A 23,336-nucleotide genomic window follows, 5' to 3' on the forward strand; every position below is an offset into this window, starting at 1 on the left:
GGAGACCGAGAGGAGGACAGATAGAGACGCGCAGGGGAGAGAGCCAGGGCAGAGGCGGAGGGAGGCAGGGGAGACACTGGGAGGGCGGCAGGCAGAAGACAGAGACCCCGCAGGGAGAGACGGAGAGACCCGCACGGGGACAGAGGAGACAGGCAGAGGGACAGGGGGACGGAGACCTGGGGGTGGAGGGCAGCCGGGGTGGGAGGCAGCGGATCGCGGTCCGGCCGGCCGCGGGGTTCTCGGGGCCGGGGCCGGAGGCGAGCGCCGCGGGGCAGGGAGCGGAGCGCAGGGCGCGGGGACAGCGCGGAGTGACAGCGCGAGAACAGCGGGGGGCGGCGGAGGGCGGGCGGCTGCGGCGGGGGCGGGGGGCGCGAGCGCGGGCGGTCGAGAGCCATGGGCCCCCGGACCCCCGCGTTCTGAGTCGGGGCCCGGCCCGACGATGCTGACGCCCAGGCGGCGCCGGGGGCGCGGCGCGGGGCAGCGCTGAAAGTTGGGCGGCCCGCGGGGAGCGGCGCGGGACGGCCCCGAGGCGCGGAGACCCGGAGACCGACGGACAGACCCATCGGCAGACGGGGAGGGTGGGCGGCGCCGGCCCGCCGAGTTCGCGGGGAGGGGGCCCCGGGAGTCCCCTCTCCCCGCCCGGGACGCCGCCCGCCCCACCGCGCCGTGGGATGTAGAGCCCGCTCGCCGCCTCCTGGACCTTCGTCGGACCCTCCGCCCCGCGGTAAGCCGGGCCCGTGCCCACCGCTGGCGCTGTCCGTCTGTCTGTCCCGCTGCGTGCGTGTCTGTGTGTCCCGTCGAGGGCGGGGGGCGGTGGGAGCCGTCAGCCCCGCCCGCTCCGCGCCTTATCCCGCGGGTCTCCGCCGCCAGGCGCGCGTTTCGCGCGGTCCAGCGACTCCCTGGGAGCTGGCGAGCTCTGTCTCTCCGTCCGTCGGTCCGTCGGGAGCGTGAAGGTCTGGGTAGTGGCCGGAAAGGCGGAGACGGGTGGGTAGAAGAGGCCTTGACTTCCTGCCCCGGCCGCGACCTTTCCCTGCCTCCACCCACCCCCAGTTGTCAGCCGGTTCTGAGGAGCTTCAAGGCAGGTGACTCGTGGCAAAGGGTGGGGGGGGGGTCCCCTTTCCACTTCCCCAGCTGCAACCTGTTTGCAAATGGCCCTCTGATCTGTCGGAAAACATCCCACCTCTCCTGCTTTGAGCGCCGGCTTTGGGCCAGGTGATCCCCGGGTGGGTGGACAGGGATCCATCCACGAGGGGGTTCACATGTCAGAGCTAGAGACGGAGGCTGTGGAGAGAGGCAAAGACTGCTCTTCTGTCCCTACAGGAGAGCCCCAAGGAAAGAGAGGTCTGAATGAGCCCCTGAGCAGGGAAACTTGCCTGCCTCCCCGTGGTGTCAACATCCCACTTCCGCCTCCAGTGCTTAGGCTCTAAGAGGGGGAGAGAATGTGGGGAGATGGCCGGTGGGAGTGTGGCGGGGGGACTAGAGGCAGGGCAGGCTGGCGAAGTTGGCAAGCCAGGGCCTCGAGACCAGTTGGGTGCTGAGCAGCAGGTTGAGGGAACGGGGAGCTGAGGGATGGAGGTCCCAGGGCCACGTGTGCAAGACCCAGAGAGGAGTCAGACCCGTGTGTGTGTGTGTGTGTGTGTGTGTGTGAGAGAGAGAGAGAGAGAGAGAGAGAGAGAGAAATGCCTGTTCTGCTTCTCCCCACATACCGTCTTGTGACCTCCCAGGATTCCAGAGTTTGGGGAGCTATGGGCAGGACTTTTGGGAGCCTGAGAGCCACAGTGTGGCCCTGCCTTGGCCTGGGATGAGAGGAACAGGAGACAGAAGAGGTGGTAGGATAAGGCCTGGGGTGCAACATGGCAGGAGCAAAGGCTATTGGCCGTTGAGCTGACCCATATCCAAGTTGGAGTCTGGAGGGCTGAGCCTAGAACGTTCGACCATTCTCCACAGGGAGGAGGGCTCTTTCTGGAGTTTTCCACACTGGGACGTGGGCTTCACGTACCCTACATTCAGGCTTCTGGAACTCAGCTCCCTAGCTGGGGGACCAGCACCGTGAGCAAGTCCCTCTCCCCCCTGACCCTCCACTTCCATATTTATGGAATGAGGACATAGCTCTTTGCCCCACTGACCTCCAAGAGCTCAAATGAGCTGAGGGCTGTTTACGGGCTGGGGAAAGTGGTGGGCAGACAGCAGTAAGGACTCATTTTACCTTTGGGAAGGTGGACAGCTAATGGGGAGAGAGGATAGCCTCAAATAGAGGATTGACCAAGAAGGGGAGTGTCCAGAAATTAGAGGAGGATCTGGGCCTTGGGAGATATTCCTCGGGAACCTATGGTTACCCTTGAAAAGGAAGCTCCTCTCCCAGAAGGAAAAAAAAAAAAAAAGCCTCTGGGGTGACTGGGAACGGAAGGAGCTGGCCTTGAGTATCTGCTGGGTGACCTTGGGCAGCTGATTTGACCCCTCTGGGCCTCAGTGTCTTCAACTGGAGAATGGGGATGTTGGTACTGACTTCACTGGTTTGCCAGGTGATTTACAGACCATGTCAGGTCTCTGAAAGCAGCTTGCAAAAGCCTGGAGCATAGTAGGTTCTTAGACATTTGCAGAACCCAGAATGAAGTAGCTCCAGGAGATGCTGTGGAAAGATTTCTTAGCTTAGGATAAGAGGGAAGGGGAGGAGGAACAGTGTAGGCTTACAGGGCGGGTTGGTTCTTAATGTGGATCTGGGGGAGGCGGGGGCGAGTACTGAGGGGGGTGTGAGGAGGAGGGGGCCCCTCTGCGGGGACCACTGAGTCACGAGGACATGTAAGCGACATGACAGCCAGCAACACGGTAACCAGGAGACTAGTGGCGGTGGGAAACGGAGCTGGAGCGGTGTGTTGGGGGGCGGGCGGGACTGGCAGTCCTGGGGCTAGAGGGTCCAGGGAGGAGCCAGGCTGGTCTTGCAGAGTGAGGAAGGGACCCCGAGGTCAGGTGGGCTTGGGCGGACAGGGGGCCAGGGTGGAAGGCGAGGTGGTGAGTCCGGGGTCTGCCGGGCAGGGGGGCTTCTCCCGCACCTCCCCAGGCTCCTCGCTTCTCTCCTCCACATCTCCACTTTTCATGCCTCTCCCCCCTAGGATGCCAAATTTGGCTCACGCAATCTGTCGTCTCTCTTCTGAGATTGGCACCGGGACCAAAGCCGAGCGGCTTACTTGCATTACATCACTGCCGCTCCCCCTGCACGAGGAGAGGGAGGGACAGAGGGCCGGGGGGGCAAGCGGCCAACCCTCAACTTTCAATCCCATCTTCCTGCTCACTCTTGCTGCCACAGTCCCAGATGGTGGGGGCTTCCCAAGGCAGGGCCTTGAGGCAGGAGAGGGCTTCGATCTTGGAAAGATCCCAGGGCCAGGGCTGGGAGGTCAGACCATGTTGCTGTCCCCCGGGGCTAGGTGGCACCTGGGAGGCAGGGAGCCTAAGTTCAGGATGATCTGCCGTTGCCTCGCTGGGTGACCTTGGGCAGGTCCCCCCCCCACCCCATGCCCTGTACAGTGTCTACATCTGTGTGGAGAACAGTTGGCCACTTGAGATCCTGGTGAGTCTCCTGGAAAAGATGCCCTTGAGCCCTGCTGCTCTCCTGGGCACAGAGAAGGAGTCCGGAGTTTTGAATGGTTCTCTGTGACTTTCAGCAAGTAACTCTACCTCCTTATGCTTCCGTCTCCTCACCTGTCAAATGGGGACGAGAGAACCCTCAAAGGCACGAGATGGGAAGGAGATAGTGGACGTGAAGGTGAGAGACAGGGGAAGAGATGGGGTCTCTGGCCCTGAACCCCCAGACCCTCAAGGGCCTGGTGGCTCCCTGCATGCTGGGCCGGGGCGGGGGGGGGGGTAAGGGGGTGGGGACAGTAGCCCAATAGGGACAGAAGGCTTAGAACTTAACTCACTGGTTGGATGTACTCATTTTACAAAAGTGGAAACTGAGGCCCAAAGAGAGATGTAGACCCCCACGCAAAGTCACAGTAGTGGTTTAGGGGTAGAGGGAGTAGAGCTGGGGCCCAAGCCCTCCCTGGAAGTAGGTGAGCAAACGGGCAGATCCACACCTTGTGGACCAGAGCAGGACCCAGGAGCTTGGAGGGCCCAGTTCTCAGTTTGGCCTCTTCTGTTCTCCCTTATTCCTCTCTGGCTCCCCTCATCTCCACTATCCCTGAGCATTAATCCCATCTGTCGTTCAGTAAACTTGAAGAGCTCCCTTTTGGGCTCATTTTAAAGCGAGTCCCAAGCAGTCCCAGGCAGGGACAGGCTAGATTTGGGGTTAAGGTAGAAGATTATGGCCCCTTCTAGAAGATTTCCAGAGCTGGAGGTAGAGGGACAAGCTAGATTTGGGGTTAAGCTAGAAGATTATGGCCCTTTCTAGAAGATTCCCAGAGCTGGAGGTAAGAAGACAGGGAGCCTCTGAGGATGTCTTGTGAGATAGTGAGCTCCTCATTCCCAGAGCTATTTAAGTAGAACCAGGTAAGTACCTGCCAATAATTCTGTCCTATGGGTGAGGGTGCTTGACATCTCCACCTCCAAAATCCCAGGAGTCTTTCATATCCCAGGAGAGGCTGGGGGGGGGGGCGGGCAGCACCAGTCACTTACGCGCCTTCCAGCAAGGAAACTCACATCCTTACGCCAAGCATTGGGGTAGGAGCTTTTTGCAAAGGCTTTCCCTTGTATTCCTCCCAACAGCCCCGCAATGTGCAATGTCGTGTTACAGACGGGGAAGCCATGGCTCAGAGAGTCTGTGATTTGCCCAAGGTCACACAGCAGGAAAATGAGTAGATGAGTCTGGATTTGCATCTGGCCAGTCTGATGGGGGGGGGCTGTCCCTAGGACTTCCTTGAGAAAAGAATGGAAAAAGTCCCTCCCCTGGGCTGGGGTTCGGCAGGAAGTAATGTGTTGCCCCCACAGCACGATGCCCCCTCAATGATCCTTTGGGGGGGCTCCATTCTGAAGACATGGATACAGATAAGCACCCAAGGAAGAACTCACTTTCAAGGGGAAAGACTAAAGCAGAGGGACAAAGAGGGACCTGTTCAAAGGTGCCCAGAGTCAGATTTGGGCCGGGGGTGGTGGTGGGGGTCTGTTCCCCACCCTGGTGGGTCAGGAGGGTCCTTTGGGCCCACGATGGTGTGAGTTCTGGGACCGGAGGGGCCGATTGCTTGGCGGTCTGGCAGAGGGCTGAGACTGCTGGCTGCAGGCAGGGGACTCGGCCTCGGGAATGCAGAGGAGGGCGCAGGAAGAGAAACCAGCAGGGACAGCTGGTCCACCTCTGTCCTCCCTGGTCCTGCCCCAGCGCCACCCACAGATGTCAGTGTCGTCCGCCCTGTGAGGTCACGGGGAACCTGTGGGTGGGACCTGCCTGGCAGGAGAGGAGGAGCTTGGCGCCTGCAGCCTGGGGTGTGGCTCAGATGCGACCTTAGGTCCGTTCCCCACCCTCTCCGAGCTTGCTGTGCTGTGCTGGCCCGAGCGAGGGAGAATCTGCACCGGGTGATCTATTTCCGCAGCGTGGCTGCCGGAGCGCGGCCATCTCAAAGTGCTCCTCCCATTCCCACAAGGACCCGGGGCCCCAAGGCAAGGGGCAGGCAGGAATCCTGGAGGTTGGCATAACCTTTAAGCCTCTGGGACGACTCAGCCCTCCTTGGGGTGTGTGGGGGGGGAAATCTCTGGGCGCAGCCCTTCTTCTCCTTTTCATCTTTATTTTTCTCCTGCTCCCTCTTCCCCTTGCTACGTGGGCTGATCGCTGCTCAAACTTTTAATTCAGATGGTAATTGAAATAATAATACGGGCTGAGGCCCCTCTGCTTGTGACGCCGCAGCTGGTGCAGCTCAGCTATGAATAGACCTTGAGTCACACACGCGCGCTCCTGCCGGCGCGCACACACACGGGGCTCGTGGGGTGGTGGGTGGGGTGCAGCATGGGGGGCAGGGTGGGCTCGCGCTCCAGCTGGTTCTGGGTCTCGGCCCCCCACTCCCCCTGCTCTCAAAGGCCTGGGACCCTCCTACCCCTGCCACCCACTCTCTGGTCCCTAGGGTGAAGCCGGGCGCCTCGGGTCCTCCGGGGTCCTCTCTGTTTACAGAAGGGGACACTGAGGTCCAGCAAGGGGGAGTGGCTGGTGGGACACAAATAGAAAGTGGCTGGGATGAGGTTTGAACTGGTGGGTTTTGCTTGATTCTAAGACCACTGTTCGGTTTCAGGACACGCAGGTGGGCAAGTTGGGGAGGGGAGTGCTGGGATGAGGCGCTGCCCACCCCGCCCCCCGCCCGTTGGCGCCCTCCCCCACCCCCACCCCCGCCTCCGTCCTCCCAGTACACAGGCTCGCACACTCTCTTGCCCTCTGGCACACACTCACACAGCTCTCTCACACACGCCCTCACACGCACACTCAGAGGCCCGGCTGCTCGGGGAGGTGGTGCTGACGCTCGGTGGCTGGGTGGACAGGGAGGTTTTCTTGGGGGTCCTGCGGCTGGAATGGGGACAAGCCCCCACGTGCCAGGCTCTAGGCTAGGCTTTGTATCCATGGTTTTACTGAGTCCTCCTTGCCACCCTGCAAGGGCCATCACTCCCACTTTTCAGTTGGGGAAACTGAGGCTCGGCTAGAAGCTCGAGTTTGCCCAAGGTCCAGCAGGTAGAGACAGCCCTATACCATTGTCCTGCTGGAATGCTCCCAGTTCCAGCCATTCTGGGGCCATCCATTCGGCTTGAGGAAGGAGGAAACATGCATCTCTTCCAGCCTGGGGATCCCCTGAATCTCCTGGCGCCAGTTCCCCCATTCCTCCCTGTGACTCCCCCCCAGCCAGTGATTGACTAACTTTCATGCCAGCAGCTGGTCCCCAAGTGGACCGATGTGGGGGGCAAAGTGTCCTTGGGGGGCATTGGCAGGTCAAGGAGAGAGGCTACCAAGACAGGTGGTCCTTGGTGTTTGCACCCCAGCTGGAGTGGTGTAGGGAGAAGGTGTGGTCATGGTCATGGCCCTATCAGCTGGGAGCTTTGGGCTAGGCCTGCTCAGGTGGACCCAGCAGGGGCCTGTGGAAGGGCAGAGGGGAGATGGGGCTGGACATGGGGAGTGCAAGTTGAGCAGAGGCACCGCTGGGCCTGGGAAGATGGGGAAAACTCTCCCCAGTGTTTTCTGGTGACCCCATCTGCTCCTGTAACTGCTTTTTCTCCCAGACTCTGCTGGGACATGGAGCAACTGAGCCCAGAGACCCACAGTGAATCACCCAAGGTCACACAGCAATGGTGCCAGAGCTGGGGCTGGACTGGCCCAGAGCTGCTCCTGACTCCTCTGCCTCCCACCCCGGGACTGCCAGCACCTGCCCCCTCTCTCAGACTCTCCCTATCTTGTGGGGAGCGGTTAGAGGAGGGAGGGAAGAGCCAGTTCTCTTCAAGCCCCCCTCTGGGAAACCCCCAGACTGGAGGGAGAGAAGGGGCAGCAGACAGCCCCCTCCCCGGGTCGCAGCTGGGGCAGCTAAACAAGGAAGTCAGGCAGGCCTGGGATTGAATCCCAGCTCCACCCTCCTTTACGCCTGGTGACCTTGACTGGGTCACTGTACCCCTGGGAACCTCTCCAATGGGATGTGCTTGGCTTTTCCTTTTTATTGCCCTGTCTGCTGTCAGAGTGTGCCCCGCCTCTACCTGGGCTGCAAGGTGGGAGGGGACCTGAGCTGGGCCAGGGAGGAGAGGGTACATGACTGTGAGGGACTAAACCCATTTTACTGATGGGGAGACTGAGGCCTTGAGGAGGGAGTTTGCCCAGCCTCGATTTGGTGGCAGAATTGGCACCAGCTTTTACCGTCTGGCCTCTGAGACTCCCTCCTCCACAACCAGCGAAGTCTCTCCCCTACCTGCCCAATCTCAGCCTCCATCCCAAACTCTCACTGTAGGCCTGAGAAGTCCAAGCCCTCCGCCCTGTGACAGTAAAGGGGCCACTCGGCCCAGGGGACAGCTGCGGGGGCCAGTGATTGGGAAACTCAATGGGACACTCTAGGGGAGGCGACAGGCACAGAGCTGGAGGTGGCCTGGTCATGGGCAACAAGGTGGGAGAGGGCAGAGGGGACCCAGTCACTCAGACACAGGGGTATCAGAGCTCCCAACACCCCTCTTGGTGGGGAGCTCACCATCTCCTGGGGCAGTCCACTATGTCTGGAAGGTTCTACTAATGGATACCTATTGGTTCTACTAATGTAGAACCTAGGTAGATGGTTCTACTAATTGGCTTTTGCTCTCAGGGAAACAGCTCATTCCCTCCCAGAGGGGCAGCTAGCTTCCCCCTGCTCCCCAAAGGCTTCTCTCCTCTGACCTCCATAGTCCCAGCTGAGCCCTGTGGAGGGGAAACAGCTCTGGGTTCAAGTCCATCTCCAGCCCTCAGAGGCTGTGTGGCCTTGGGCAGCAGATTTACCTCTCCGAGCCTCCATCCCCTGACCTATGGGGTGGTCTTGTGCCCCTACATCTGTGGGTTGCTGGGAAGATCCATGAGCTTTGAGTGTAACGCAGCCCGTCAGGAGCCACTGTGTGGCCCGACCAGTCAGGGGCGATTCCTGCTGATTGCCAGGTTCCAGCCCCCGCGCACACCGGCCACCCCCTTCAGACGCTGCTTCTCTAGTTGTCCTGGCTGTCAGCGCCCAAACTCTCTGCCGAACCCTCCCGACCTGCTTGGGTGGGGGCAGGGCTGGCTGAGCCCCAGCGCTAGGCTGTGCAGCTGCAAATCCTCAGGCCACCTGACCTTGGAAAGAGCCTCTCTGGCTGGGTTTCAGAGCCATCCCCCAGACACTGGGCAACAGGGAGGAGAAGCAGCCAGGTGGGGCAGAGCGCGGGCATGGCCTCATGCTGGAGCTGGCTCGGGTCCCTGGGCTGACAGGCCAGGAGAGAGGAGAACGGACGGCCAGCCAGTCATGGGAGGGATTTACAGATATTAGCTGCCTGAATAGCATGGCAGAGCCTCACTCCCCACACTCTAGTGGGCTGCCGGAGAGGGAGTGAACTCCCTGACATGGGAGGTGTGCAAGCAGCTGCTGAACGACATCTGCTAGGGGGATGGCGGCAGGTTCTAACACAGGGCCAGAGAAAGGGATCAGACCCAGAACCCAGAGTCCTTATTGTCTGGGCCACAGTATGGAGGTCCCGTGACCCTAAGGGTCTAACAGACTGTGCCAAGCATTCCATCATGACCTCCAACAACTCTCCCAACAGCTGTGCCCTCCAAAAGCCGTGGTCCTAGCACGGCAGTCGCAGATTCAAGACCAGCCCTAGAGGCTTGTGCCCACCCCCCGCCATGCCCTGCCCCAGCCCCAGGGGACACCAGAAAAGAAAATAGACAAACCCTAGATCCCCTGTCTCAGCCAGCTCTGGGCTCCTGAGCACCGGGCAGGACAGTGTTCTTCAGGGTATGAGCAGGTCCTGATCCATTAGTGGCTGTGAAATGAACTGAGTGAGCTCACTACTTATTTTTTTAATAAAATAAAATAAAATAAATAATATATATATAATATATATATTATATATATAAATATATAATAAAATAAAAAAGAAAATGTGAAATCCTTAGTATGTAATGAGGGCATTATTTTGCAATGCTCTCGTTACCTTTTTAAAATATATACGTTGTATAATGAGTAACGATGTACAATGTGTTTGTTTTTAATCTGGGTCTTGGTCAGAAAGTTTCAAAGCTCCCGCCCTGTCTAGAAATCCTAGAGCGCTCACAGAGGCTGAGGTGTGCAGATCCCCTTTTTTTCTAGGATGCTAGAATATAAGTACCCAGAATTCCAAGAATGCCTCTTGTCCAAGAATTCCACTCTCCTGTCCTCAGATCTCCCTTCCCTGGCCCAGTAGCCCACTTTGCTCGGGGCTGTGAAGCCCCCCAGTCAGCCACCCCACCCCATGGCCTGGGGCCCACTCTCCGCCCAGCCCACACATCAGCCCAGTTGGGAACCCAGGCCTGCTTTCTCTTTGCGTTTCCCGCTCTCCCCACATTTTCCTGGGGACCTCTCTCTAAACCCTCTGGCCTTGGGAACCCCTCACCTTCTGTCCTCACATGTTAACACACGGAGCCCAGCCAAGCAGGCTTGTGTCTTGTCTTATTCTCTTCTCTCACCCCCAGCACATAGTAGGTGCTCAATAAACGGTCCTTCATTCCATGGGGAGGTACAGAGCTTCCCCTGGGGAAGGCGCCACCTTGTGCTGTGGACACACTAGGCAGGGGGACAGAGGCCACTCCAGCTCAGCACAGGTATAGCGTGGTGAATGAATGAATGGAGTCTGAGAGTCTCTGGCCTCAGGAACCAGTGGGACAGATGGCCAGGACGGTAAGCACACTGCACTCCTCCTGGTATAGCCGGCTCCCCATAGGGACAGTCACTCCGGTCTGGGGCTAAGCAGGAAGGCTGGGGCAGGAGCAGGGGCTGAGTGTTCCTACCCCTGTCCCTGGACCTTCAGAGACCTGTCTGCCTGCCTAGGCCTCCCCCTCCACCCCCCTGCAGTCCTTGGAGCTTCTCTTATGGGCGTAGAGTCCTGGGTGTGAATCCGGGACCCCCTACTCCCCCCTCAACCCGGGGGACCCCTTCGGAGAGAAGCTGGAGAAGCCCGGGCTCTGTGGGAGGCGGAAGCAAAGGCCCCAGGCCTCTGCCGTCCTCAGTCACTCGCTCCAGTGCCACCGAGGCTCCCCTTCTGGCCTCCACTCAGAGACCACCTCCGCGGCGGGGAAGTTCTCCCTGACTACGACGACAAAAATAGCACCTCCCTGATCACACGCTGTCGTAGCCCCTGCTTAGGTCCCCCAAGGGAATGATGACAACGGAAATTATCATGTTTCTTTGTCGGTCATGGGGTGTTTGATCAGTGCCTACTACGCGCCGGGCGCCGGGGTTCTGGGGTGAAGTAGAGGTTCGAGATCCCGGTAATTGTACGTGAAATGGGTTTGGCTGGGAGAAATGCCGCAGACGGAGAGCACCCGGGGCCCTCCTGGAGGAGGCAGCCTCTGACTCAGACCTGAACAGTAGCAAGGTGTTCGCAGTGACGTCTGGGAGGTTTTCAGCCAGAAGGAACAGCCGGTGTAAAGACCAGAGAGAGGGATAAATTTGTTGTGTTCAAGGCACAAGAAGAAAGGCCCGAGCGGCGGAGGGGTGGGGTGGGGAACGGGCCAGGGCCGTGTGGTAGGAAGTCCCAAGAGCTCTAAGTGGAGGGGCCCCGGGGGTCCTCAGCCCCTGTGGACGTGGGACTGCAGGGGGAGAGGTGGGGGGGCGGCTGGGGAAGAATTGTGTGGTCATGGCATGGCCTAGAGCAGGGGGAGCGCTGTGGGCTGGGTAGACAGAGTGGGAGGCTGGTGTCCAGGCCCCAGCCCCCTAGTTCACCTTCTTGCGGAAGCTCCTGAACCCCGGTGAGGATGAGAGTGACAGCACCCATCGCCATGGTGAGGATCAAAGTTGTGACCGGGCTTGGCGCACCGTGGACACTCAGCGTTAGTCGTTCTTCCATTATTACGGCGATTGGCCGGGGAGAGGATAGGAGGTGACCCTCACTCAGCCCCTTCAAGAAGGGCTCCTGCACGTTACGGTTTATAAACTCTTACCGTCCACCCCCGTGGCTCATCTTCACAGCATGCCTACGAAGTGGGCGTTATTCCTCACCATCTTATGGATGTGACTCAGAGAAGTCAAGGCATTTTCCCGTGGCCGCACAGCACCGAAGTGAAGCGTTCTCAGGCTTCCTGAGATCACAGGCCCTTTTGAGGACCTTATGAATGCTCTAAGCCTTTTCAGAAAAATACACATATGTACGCACTAATTTTAAAGCCTTCTATGTGTCTTTTTTTTCTGTAGGTAATACATTCATACGGCTCTAAAATTAAAAAGACACAAACAGGAATACAGTGAGAATTCTTCCTCCCACCCATCCCCAGCCACCTGCTTCCCCTCCCCGGAGACAGCCAGTGTCACCAGCTTCCTGGGGCTCCATCCACAGACAAGCCCAGACAAGCAAATATGTGTGTCTATAAATTTCGTTCTCTCCTTTTTTTTCCACAAATGGTAGATACTATACTCAATGTTCATCACTGTTGCCTTTTTTTTTCTTCTTCTTCTTCTTCTTCTTTTTTTTTTTTTGCTAAAACTCATCTTGAAGACCCACATGGCTCCTTCCAGGGCTCCCTCCTCTTTTGCGCCGGCTGTGGGGTGTGCCATTCTCCAATGGCATCGAGCTGCCTCCGGGCCAGGCTGGGCAGACAAGGGGCCCGGCTCCCCTCCCACGTGACTGTCTGCGGGCTAGGGTCCCAGGAGAGCACCCAAGTGTCGCAGGCAGTCCCATGGCTCTCTGAAGCCACCCAGGGCCACGCGGGGCAAGGCAGGAAGTCAGCCTGGGGTTTGGCTCAGACTCGCCTTCCCTGCTCCTCTGGTCTTCCCACATCTCTCGTGAGGCCCATTGGAGAATCCAGGGAACCCTGCTCCGGTGTGGGTAACAGATGTCAGTCCCCATGCCCTGCCCCCCACCATGGCTCTGGGAGACCCTCTCCCCCACTGTCAGCCCCGGCTCCTGTGGGCTTGTTTGCTGCGGGAGCGAGGTTGGGGTGGTGATCTCCATGCCCAACCCCTTCCCCAGCTGGCGCACATGTCCTGGACATGGGCTGTCCCGAGGCCACTTCTGCTCCTGTCCCTGGCCCACTGCAGCGACCATCCTGAACCCCTTGCCTTCTTCGGCGCCCGTGTCCTCACTTCGTCCTTGGTGGCTGGGGACGGACAGCATCTGAGTGGAAAAGGGCTGAGGGGTCGCTTGCCTCACATGGTCGGGGCTGGTCGGGGGTCACCAGGCAGCTCTGCCGGAACCCCTCTTCTCCTGGCTTTCGGGGCCCTGCTGTCCGGGCGCTGCTGTGCCTGGTCCTAGGCCATGTGCCGGGGATGCCCAGCGGTTTGGGGGCCCTCTGCTCTTCTCCCCAGCATTTCTGCCCCAGGCGACTGCAGCCGCTTGCACAACTTCCCACGCTGCCACAGGTGGTCAGCATCAGCCGTCTCCATCCTGACCTCGGGGTGCAGTGGCCTGCGGCTTCTCCACCTGCACATCCCGCGGCCACCACACACGAGGAAACCATCACTCCTTAAACTGGGTCCTCCTTCAGCGTCCCGTTGGCACCTGTTCCCAGCACCCCTCTTCCCAGCCGCCTGTGCAACCCGCCTCTGTACCCTACAGGCCACCGTCTGGGCCTTGCATGCACCGACCCCGTGCGGGGCCCCAGCACCTCTACCCCCGTGGGTGCCTCAGGCCCAGACAGTGGAGGCCTCCGAGGCCAGACCAGGGTGGGGGAGCCACGGGAGCCACACAAATAGGGTTGGGTATATTTTTTTCTTTTTTTTAAGTAGATTCTCCGCTCAACATGGGGCCCAGTGCAGGGCTTGAACTCACGCCCCTGAGATCAAGACTTTTTTTTTTTTTTTTAAGATTTTATTTATTTGAGAGAGGGAGATCACATGCAGGCAGGGTGGGGGGAAGCAGACTCCCCGCTGAGCAGAGAGACCGATGCGGGGCTCGATCCCAGGACCCTGAGATCATGACCTGAGCTGAAGGCAGCAGCTTTAATCCACTGAGCCACCCAGGCGCCCCTTTGAGATCAAGACTTGAGCTGATGTCAAGAATCAGACGCTTCACCAACTGAGCCCCCTGGGCACCCTGAGGAGGTTTTATTTCTTAAGCCTGGTAGAGGATACACAAGGGTTTATTGTATTATTCTTTATTCCTATTTGTCTTAAAAATTTCATATGAAAATGTGAAAAATCTAACCAGGCAAAACCCAGTGTCTGCCCGCCTGTGTCCTGAGGCTGTGACGGTGACACTCGTAACCCCTCCCACGCCCGACCTCTGGGGGCCTCATCCTGGGCAAGTTTGCTCTTCCTCCTCTTGTTCCCCTCACTCCCACCAAGTGGACTTGCTGCAGATTCTTGACACGCCAACCCCCTTCTGGAATGTTCTACACCCCACCTTTCACACAGACACAGAATTTTCCTCCCCGACTTGACTCCCAGTCCCTACTCAGGCCTTAATTCCCATGTCACTTTCTCAAAGAGGCCCTAGGGGATCCCCACCAAACCAGAGCCCCTTGTCCTCTCTGTCACAATCGCAGCACGTTTCCTTCCAGCAGCTTACCACCATTTCTGACCACCCCGCTGCGCAGATGCTAGAATGTGCATAGCGTCTCTCCCTGGCTGACCCATAAGCTGGGTAAGTCCACGCCTGGGTCTGACCCACAGCAAGGGTGTGATTAAGTAGTTATTGACCGAGTAACTTTGGAGGAAGAATGCACCCAGCAGACCAGACCCTGAGAAGCCACAGTGAGGCCGTGGGGGTAGAGCACAGGGGGTTGAATCCTACCACCAAGGAGAGCTGAGATTGTCCTGGAAAATAGGAGCCTCCAGGGATCTGCTCTCACTTTCCAATCCCTGTATAGGAGAAGGGCACAGGTGTTTGGGGACAGTCCCTTTGGTGGGACTGTCAGGCCAATCAAGGTGGCTCCTGTGGGGCTGCCTGTGGGGGCAGGAACCAGGCACTGGCTGGGCAAGAAAGGGCACGGCTGCAGGTTGAACCAGTGACCCTTGGGTCCTGCGGCCATAAGCTCCTGCCACTTGGCTGTGACCAGAAGGCCTCTCTGGACACTCCCGGGAACTTACTTTCTGAACCTGTTCACCTGCTGGCTTAGTGGCTGGGCCGGAAAGTTGGGGGTTGGAGCTAGAAGAATGAGTCAGTTCACCCCACAGTGCTCAGAGCCCTCCTGGGAGCCCAGAGTCTCCTGTGTGTCTGGCCCTGCAATCAGGTCCCAGGTCCTGGCCCTAACTGGCCCTATGCCCAGCTTCTCCTCTCCCAGAAGGACTGACTTACAGAGCCTGGCACATAGTAGGGCTTCATAAACATCTCCTAAGTGGAAGAAAAGTGCGATGTGGCCGTGTGTCCCTGGGCCAGGGGAGTCAGGCATCTAATGAACGTGCTCTGGCCTCAGCCGCCTGTGTCCAAATCCTGGCTCCACCCCTAATGGGCTGTGTGACCTTGGACAAGATGCTGGACCTCTCTCTGCCTTCGTTTTCTTCCTTCTAAAGTAGGGATCATAACAGTAACTTCCTCTGAGGTCACGGTGAGCAGGGCAGGAATTGATCAGCGTAAAGCACTCAGATGAGGGCTGCCACGGAGGAAGCGCACGCTCAGGGCTCCGCGTGGGGTTTGCAATGTCACGCCGGCGGCCAGGGCACAGAAAGTGTGAGGGAGGAGCGGCGCTTGTGAGCACCCACTCTGGCCCGCACCTCTGTGGCCCCTGGCAATCCGCATCTGACCCTCACGACGGCCGGCCGAGGGAGGTAGGCATGACCGCGTTCCTTCGCGAGTGAAGACACTCGGCCTCGCAGAGGTCAAGGGGATCTGCCAGAGGAGGCGGGACTGCTCCCACTTCCAGCCCAGCCCCCACCCCGGGAGAAGGTGGCCACTGTCCTTGTGTGGCTGCTCCCTGGGCTGCTGCAGGAAAAAACAACAGAGACAGGGCCACGTGATGGGTGCAGGGTGCTGTGGTTCAGATTCAGGGGGAGGCGGACACGGGAAGGACTGGTCAGACCCAGGGGTGACCCGTGCTCCTTAGCAACCACGTATGCTGTGCTCGGCACGTGACGTGTACCGTCCCGTTTATTCCTTGTCACAGTTGTATGAGGTAAGGGCTATTGTTAGCCTCACCTAGAGAGAGATGATGAGTGCGGGGACCAGAGAGGCTCGGTAATTGGCCCAAGGTCACACAGGCAGAAAGTGGTACAGAGTCCACTTTGGACTTGGGTCAAAGCCAGGGCAGGGGGAAGGTGTGGGCTCTTGAGACTCATGAAGACGAGGTAGTCAGACCTCCTGAGTCTGAGGAGCAGGACAGGGGCCCTCAGAGGGCTGTGCGGAGGGGACTTGCTGCCCCGATGTCCCCCGCGGCTAGATCCATCTCTGGCTCCCTTTTACTCATTGAGGAGCAAGCTCAGCTGCCAGGCCTCGAGCCCTTTTCCACCCCCGTGCAAAGCCCTGTGTGTCTGAGCTGAGTGAACCTTCACCGAAACCAGGCTGCTCGGGCCTGAAAGGCCTTAGTCAGGGCTGGAGGACAGGCAGGCCCTGGGCTCCTCAGGAGGCTGGGAAAGGGGACAATAGTGTGAATTCCGTCCATGTCCCCCAGGGAAATCTTCCCACCTTCTAGAACCTGACCTGGGTGCACTGAGTTAGCCCCTCACCCCGCCTCGCTGTGCCTCACCTCTATGGCCCTGGGCCCGCTCCCTCTCTTAGAAGAAGAGTCAGCCTCTCCGTCCAAGCCCCAGAGGCGTTCAGGGATGAATGGGGCTGACGGGACTCAGGAACACCCACCAGCTCCCCCGCCTTATTTCAGACTCTGTGCCAGGCGCCGTGTTTCATTCCGTCTTCCCACTCTCCTGCCAGGGAGCAAACATGGTCTCCGTTTCGCAGAGGGAGCACCTGGCTGGAGCAGTTAGTGAAGCCAGGACCTGACGTGGGGCTTCCCGCCTCCAGGCCCCAGTCCCATGTCACCGTCACCATCATCATCGTCATCACCGTCATCACCACCACCAGCATCTGCACATTCCATGCACTCCACCTGCAAAGCCCTGTGGAGCCCCTAGCCCATGTTTCTATTCCTGGTGGTTATCACACTTGGCTCAATGGGGGTCTGGGGAAGTAGGTACTAGTGCCATCGTGTCCACTTTGCGGATGAGGAAACTGAGGTCCAAAGAGGACACGCTAGGACATGACAGAGCTGAGACTGAGGGCCAGGTCTTGCCACCCGAATACAAGGGCTTAGCCAGCATGTTCTTCTCCTACAGCGGACAAGGAGCCGAGTGGAGCAGACAGGCAGGGGGAGCCGAGGGGCTCAGAGGAGGCAGGGCTGCAGCTGGCGGGGCAGTCAGTGAAGATTAGAAACCAGAGAGGCTGGGGTTGGGGCTGGGTGGGGGCTGCGGAGAGAACCGAGGGCTCCGTATTGGGCGGGGCGTTGTGGGAGGCAAAGGAAGCCCAACATGGGAGACTGGGGGCCAGGGTGAGCCAGGGAGCTGGAGCCAGCCAGACCGGAGCGGGAATCCCAGCTTTGCCGCTTCTGCTGGGCCACCCCCGTCCTCATCCCTACTCCCCCCACCCCCGGCCTGTGATTTTTCAGCTGGGGAAAGAAATAATAACCCTGCTTGTTGCTGCAGTTGGTGCTTAATAAATACTTGTTAAGTAAACAGAGGCTTGCAGTGACGCTTTGGGGAGATAGACCAGGCAGGGAGCTGACACTTCCAGAAGGTTCCTTCCCTGAGAGCAGCCTTCGAGAAGAGAGGGTGATAGGTTCAGCTGGGCCCCAGGGCTGAGCAGTGTGACCTTGGGCAAGTCACTTCACCTCCTCTATTGTCCCATCTAGGAACAACGACAAGCATTAAGGCCCTGCAGGCCGGCTAAGTGTCCCCTTCCTCCTGCCTGGCTGGCCCAGACTCAGGAAGTGCTGCCTTTTGGGCTGGGGGCCAGGGTGACATGCCCCTGAGCCACCAGAGATTCTCTGGGGCATGGGGTGGGTGCACACGGGGAGATGTGTCCTCACAGTCGGCCGGGGTTGCTGGAGTCCCCCTGGGGCTGTTGTCACTTTATCAGCTTTCCTTTGGCAAAGGGAATTGTGGGCAAGGAGGGGGCATTCGGTGTCACAAAGTCAGAGGAAAACCTAATGACAGGTGTGGGGTCTTTATCTTGCCTGCTCTAGACCCATGGCAGGCAGGGTGTCCAGCCCTCCCCTGGAAGGAGCAGGTTCGCAATGGTGACAGCGAGTTGACATCCCTGCCGGTCACCTTTACCATCTCCCTGGGGCCGGAAGGTTCTTGGCTAGCCACTGCCTCCCTGTGCTACCACCCCGCTCTTGGCCTCAGTTTCTCTAGTTGTCTAGTGAGGTCTGGACTAGGGGCTCCAGATTTGGGACATTGACAGCACCGTAAAATTAAAGGAAAAGAAAAAAGTTTGGTAAATGGCCCAGCACCTCCCTCCTTCACTTTGCCAAGAAAGGACGTTGAGTGTAGCCGGCATTTCCCATCCTTGTCCTTTCCCCAAGATGACCATGAAAAGAGTCGTGGGATACACTCAGGTTCAAGAGTAGTGACCAGCCGAAGAAGCTGGCCCAGAAGGGGAAGGATTTGTCCAAGGTCATACCGTGAGGCAGTGAGGGGGGCCCAGCCTCCCAGAGCCTCCACCGTGGGAAATGGGCAGAAACCGGGTGTGTTCATTTTCTGGCACACTTGTTGGAAGAGAATGAAGACCAGCTCTTTGCCTCCCGGAAAAGTACAGTTTCATTGTAGACACGATCCTGGGGACGCAGTCTTCCCACGAGAACACCTGTATCCAGGGCGATCCCCAGTGGTCAATGCTTCTTGCCCTTCTGGGACCACCTGTGCCCCTTGTCTTGGGCACTTTGCCCTTGGGCCTTCACCAGGAAGCCCCTTGTGACAAACAAGGGACAAAAAACCTGGCCGTCTCCCAGGGCTGTCATATGAAAGCACGATGCTAAGCTTCGTACTTTCCAGGTTTCGGTCGGTCACAGTGTGGGTCAGCCCGCGCCCTGCCAGGTGAGCCTGTCGTTCCTGCCACAGGAGTCAGCGGGGACAGGAACGCTCGCTAACTTGAATGGGTCCCTGCAGGAAGGGAGAGGCAGCACACAGGCTCCTCTGTGGCGGAGGGCGATGGGTCAGGGGCAGCTTTCCCGTTGGCCCCAGAGCGGACATTTCTGAGCATGGCTGGGCATGGCGGAGCAGAGCTGTGGGCCCGGGGCCTGGAATGTCGCAGAGGCTTGATTGAGAACACTGCTGTGACCAGCAGAGCAGATGCAGGGGTGCAGGACCAGCTGTGCCTCCACTGGGCTGAGATGTGAGGCTTGTGGGGATGGGCAGGGGCTGGGGGTGAGGGCTGAAGCTGGGGTGGTGGGGCCATGCAGAGCCTCAGGGCCAAACCTGAAGCCTGGGGCCCGACTGATCCTGCTGCTCCCGCCCAGGACCCTGGGAAAGTGGATAGCGCTGGTGAGCGAGGCCAGCAGCCTAGAACGTGTGGGGACCATCTCCTTCCCCTCAGCCCTGGGCCCCCCTAGAGAGTGGGAGCCCCATAAAGAGCCTTCTCCTGCAACAAATTCTACCCCCACCCCTCGGGGGAGGAGGCTTCTCTTTCCAGGAGCACCTTTCCTTCCCAGGAACCCTGGAGCAGGAATGAGGGGCCCCCGCTAGGGCTGGTCCCCTCTGCCTCACCCTGGGAAGCTGAGCAAATCCATTCCGGGTCTGCACTTCCTGGCCTCAGCTATAAAAGAAGGGTCTCGAAGTAAGCGCTTTCTGGTTCCTTCTTTGGTGCTACTGGAGGCATTCAGGACAGCGGGGCAGAGAAGAGAGGGGGAGATATTTAGTGAAGAAAGACCTCCTTCTAGAAAACTAGAAGGTGCCCTTGGCCCCCACTTTCTTCAGGGCTCCCACCTGGAGCCCTGGTTGTTAGGCCTCTGGAGGAGGTGGCAGACAGGGCCTGGCGCTCCCAAAGTTATGGCCTCGTAAGGGCCAGCACTGCCTACCCACATTGTCTGTTAGATCTTCAGACCCTTGGGTCTCACTGGTCCTATTTTCCAGATGAAGAAACTGAGGCTCACAGCCGCCAAGTGACTTGCCCCTATATCATGCGGTGGATGAAGGACTTCAGCACAGGGCTGCGGGCCCCCGGGTAGCAAAGGCAGGGAAGGGAGAAGAACCCAGAGGAGGGGGTGATGGCGGGGGAGGCGGGGGGCAGGGGCAGGGCTGCCTCTCCCCAGCCCTGGCGGAGGGAGGGAGTTTCTCCCGGGAAGAGGCACAGGCAGGCACCAGGCTGTTGATCTCTAAATTTCAGCGTTGGCGCGGACCCGTTGCTGCGGCAACCGAGTTGTCCTGAGCAGGGAAGTGTATAAACATTGCCACAGATGCACAATTAGATCAGGAAGAAGAATAGAACAGAAAATAGAAACTTCCAGCCTTATATAATTCTGGGCCAAAACGTTACCGGGAGCCCAGGCCCAGGCCCAGCCCTGCCAGTGGCTGGGGCCCCAGGCAGCACCCTCTCTCCCTCTCTCTCCCTGCGCCCCGTAGAGGGGAGGGGTGGGGTGGGGTGGAGGGAGGGTCTGCCCTACGTGGGCCCAGCTGGTGCTCCTGCCGCCCCTGAGGGGTGAGGGCCGCCTCCACCGAAACACAGCTGAGGAGGCTGACAGGCAAAGCCTGCCTCTCGCCAGCTTCCTCCTGCTCTGGAGAGGCGGGAAGGAGGGCAGGAGGGTGGCTGTCTCTAACCGAGCACCCACTATCTCCTCGGGTCCTGTGAGGCAGGCTTTTGATCCCCATTTTACAGGTGAGGTGAGTTTTCCGAGGCGTCTCCATGAGGCAGTGGGTGTGTCTGCCTCTGCCTCCGGACCCGTGAGCCCTTAGGTATTGACAGTACCTGCGGGCTAAGGCTAGACACACCTGAGCTTGGATTTACTCACTAGCTGTGTGACCTTGGGCCAGTCGCTTCCCCTCTCTGAGCCCTGCTCCCTCACCGGTGACATGGGAATTGTAATGCCTACCTGGGAGCCAAAGCTTGGGGCTCGCCCTTCCTCCGTCTTGACCACGACCATTGCTGTCTTTACCCACTTCTGTTCCCAGCAGGTCTGGGGACGGGACAGGAACTGACATGGGGCCACGGGTCCCAGCACAGCCTAGTGGGACTTCCTGTCCCACTCCTGTCATGAGGCAGATATCCTCTGTCAACTCCGTCTGGTCGCGGCAGCTGTTAGCCACAGGTGGCTACTGAGCCCTTGAAATGTGGGGAACTGAAGTTAAAATTGTATTTCATCTTGAGTCCATGTACAAAGTCGCAGGTGCCATTGGCTGCTCTACGGGTCAGTTCCGGAGGATGTCCTGCCCCAGAGAGGGCCAAGCAGGCAGGGGCTGAGCCCAGGAGGTGACCAGGGGCTGGAGCGGTCACAGCTCCCTCTGCTCAGGGTAGGGGACCCGATGGTGGAGCCAAGAAGGAAGCTCGCCAGACGGGGCAGGGGGGCCGGAAAGGTTGAAGGGAGCAGCCCGAGGGCCGTCCTGGTGGCCTCAGCTTCTGGTGCTTGGAGGCGCTGGCTCAGGCCCCCACACTCCCTCCCTGTCCTCAGAAGCACCTTACCTGCCACCTTCTGCCCGCAGGGGCTCCAGGAGGTCCTGGGTCCCAGGCCAGGCTCCTCCCATTCTGAGCATCTCCAGGTGGGGTGGGAATGGGGTTCCCCGGGGTGCCAGCATCTCACCTGTCGGGCTTCTCCTCTCCCCAGGCCCTGCGTCTACCCAGGTGACCACGCCGGCTTCAGGACATGCACGGGCACAGCCGCAACGGGCAGGCCCACGTGCCCCGGCGGAAACGCCGCAACCGCTTCGTCAAGAAGAACGGCCAATGCAACGTCTACTTCGCCAACCTGAGCAACAAGTCGCAGCGCTACATGGCGGACATCTTCACCACCTGCGTGGACACGCGCTGGCGCTACATGCTCATGATCTTCTCCGCGGCCTTCCTCGTCTCCTGGCTCTTCTTCGGCCTCCTCTTCTGGTGTATTGCTTTCTTCCACGGCGACCTGGAGGCCGGCCCGGCGGCGGCGGCGGCCGCGGCGGCGGCCACGGCGACGGCGGCGGCCGGAGGGGGTGCCCCGGCGGCCCCGCCGGCCCCCAAGCCCTGCATCATGCACGTGAACGGCTTCCTGGGCGCCTTCCTGTTCTCGGTGGAGACGCAGACGACCATCGGCTACGGGTTCCGCTGCGTGACGGAGGAGTGCCCGCTGGCGGTCATCGCCGTGGTGGTGCAGTCCATCGTGGGCTGCGTCATCGACTCCTTCATGATCGGCACCATCATGGCCAAGATGGCTCGGCCCAAGAAGCGGGCGCAGACGCTGCTGTTCAGCCACCACGCGGTCATCTCGGTGCGCGACGGCAAGCTCTGCCTCATGTGGCGCGTGGGCAACCTGCGTAAGAGCCACATCGTGGAGGCGCACGTGCGGGCCCAGCTCATCAAGCCCTACATGACCCAGGAGGGCGAGTACCTGCCGCTGGACCAGCGGGACCTCAACGTGGGCTACGACATCGGCCTGGACCGCATCTTCCTGGTGTCGCCCATCATCATCGTCCACGAGATCGACGAGGACAGCCCGCTCTACGGCATGGGCAAGGAGGAGCTGGAGTCGGAGGACTTCGAGATCGTGGTCATCCTCGAGGGCATGGTGGAGGCCACTGCCATGACCACCCAGGCCCGCAGCTCCTACCTGGCCAGCGAGATCCTGTGGGGCCACCGCTTCGAGCCCGTGGTCTTCGAGGAGAAGAGCCACTACAAGGTGGACTACTCGCGCTTCCACAAGACCTACGAGGTGGCCGGCACGCCCTGCTGCTCGGCCCGGGAGCTGCAGGAGAGCAAGATCACCGTGCTGCCCGCCCCGCCGCCCCCGCCCAGTGCCTTCTGCTACGAGAACGAGCTGGCCCTCATGAGCCAGGAGGAAGAGGAGATGGAGGAGGAGGCGGCGGCCGCTGCTGCCGTGGCCGCGGGCCTGGGCCTGGAGGCGGGCTCCAAGGAGGAGGCGGGCATCATCCGAATGCTGGAGTTCGGCAGCCACCTGGATCTGGAGCGCATCCAAGCCACCCTCCCGCTGGACAACATCTCCTACCGCAGGGAGTCCGCCATCTGACCTCTGGGCCCCGCCCTCATCACTTCCCACAAGAGCCTCTGCCGGGGGTGGGATGCCAGGACACCCCCTCCACACTCAGGACAGAGCTGACCCTGGCTCCGCGGGCCTGCGGCAGGGAGCTGGGCGCTTCAGAGACTGGGAAAGCCCTTCTCAGTGACTCCAAAGCCCAGGCCTGGGAAGGGCCCAGGATAACCCCTGACCTGTCAGCCTACCCACTGGCCTCTCGGGGACCCCAGACCCACCACCTTTTTCCCACTGACACTTCAAGGACGTGCCCCCTTTACTCTCAGAACCTTGGGGAAGGCGGCTGGACTGCTGGGGGGGTGGGCATCGTGGGGTTCTGGGGTGGGCAGGGGTTAGTGTGGGGGGAGGGAGGGTGGGGGGCGTTTCTTTTGCATGACTGTGACCTGTTGCTCTCGACTTTCTTTTGTAAATATCTATAAATGGAGAGATGGAGGCACCAAATCTGCCTTCCGCCTTCGTACCTGCAGGACAAGGAGGTGCAGTCCCTCTCTGTGAACCGCCCCCCTCCCGGGCCCAGCGAGCCTAGCCCCTTCCCCCGCCCAGCAGGCTGGTCCCCAAAGCCAGCCATCTTGGCCCCTGGATGTTGGGTTTGGGTGCAGAGGCGGGT

The 23,336-nt window shown here is 59.7% G+C and overlaps 1 protein-coding gene across 3 annotated transcripts; it reads left to right on the forward strand.

Moving 5' to 3' along the window:
• Window positions 1–668: 668 nt before the first annotated feature.
• Window positions 669–23,017, forward strand: KCNJ4 (potassium inwardly rectifying channel subfamily J member 4). 3 transcript variants are annotated; one of them, XM_044228308.1, is made up of 2 exons: window positions 669–724; window positions 21,311–23,017. In XM_044228308.1, exon 2 carries the CDS (start codon window positions 21,350–21,352, stop codon window positions 22,703–22,705), a length of 1,356 nt encoding a protein of 451 aa, XP_044084243.1. In that variant the 5' UTR covers window positions 669–724; window positions 21,311–21,349; the 3' UTR covers window positions 22,706–23,017. The 3 variants fall into 3 exon arrangements, with proteins under 3 accessions (XP_044084243.1, XP_044084244.1, XP_044084245.1); XM_044228309.1 differs by lacking the exon at window positions 669–724 and adding an exon at window positions 3,322–3,760; XM_044228310.1 differs by lacking the exon at window positions 669–724 and adding an exon at window positions 4,373–4,482.
• Window positions 23,018–23,336: the final 319 nt, after the last annotated feature.

This window comes from Neovison vison, chromosome 12 (assembly GCF_020171115.1).
Source record: "Neovison vison isolate M4711 chromosome 12, ASM_NN_V1, whole genome shotgun sequence".
Classification (NCBI taxonomy): Eukaryota; Metazoa; Chordata; class Mammalia; order Carnivora; family Mustelidae; genus Neogale; species Neogale vison.

Excerpts from the sequence above, each read along its gene's own strand:
- KCNJ4 (XM_044228308.1), top strand. The coding sequence starts at position 21,350 with ATGCACGGGCACAGCCGCAACGGGCAGGCCCACGTGCCCCGGCGGAAA.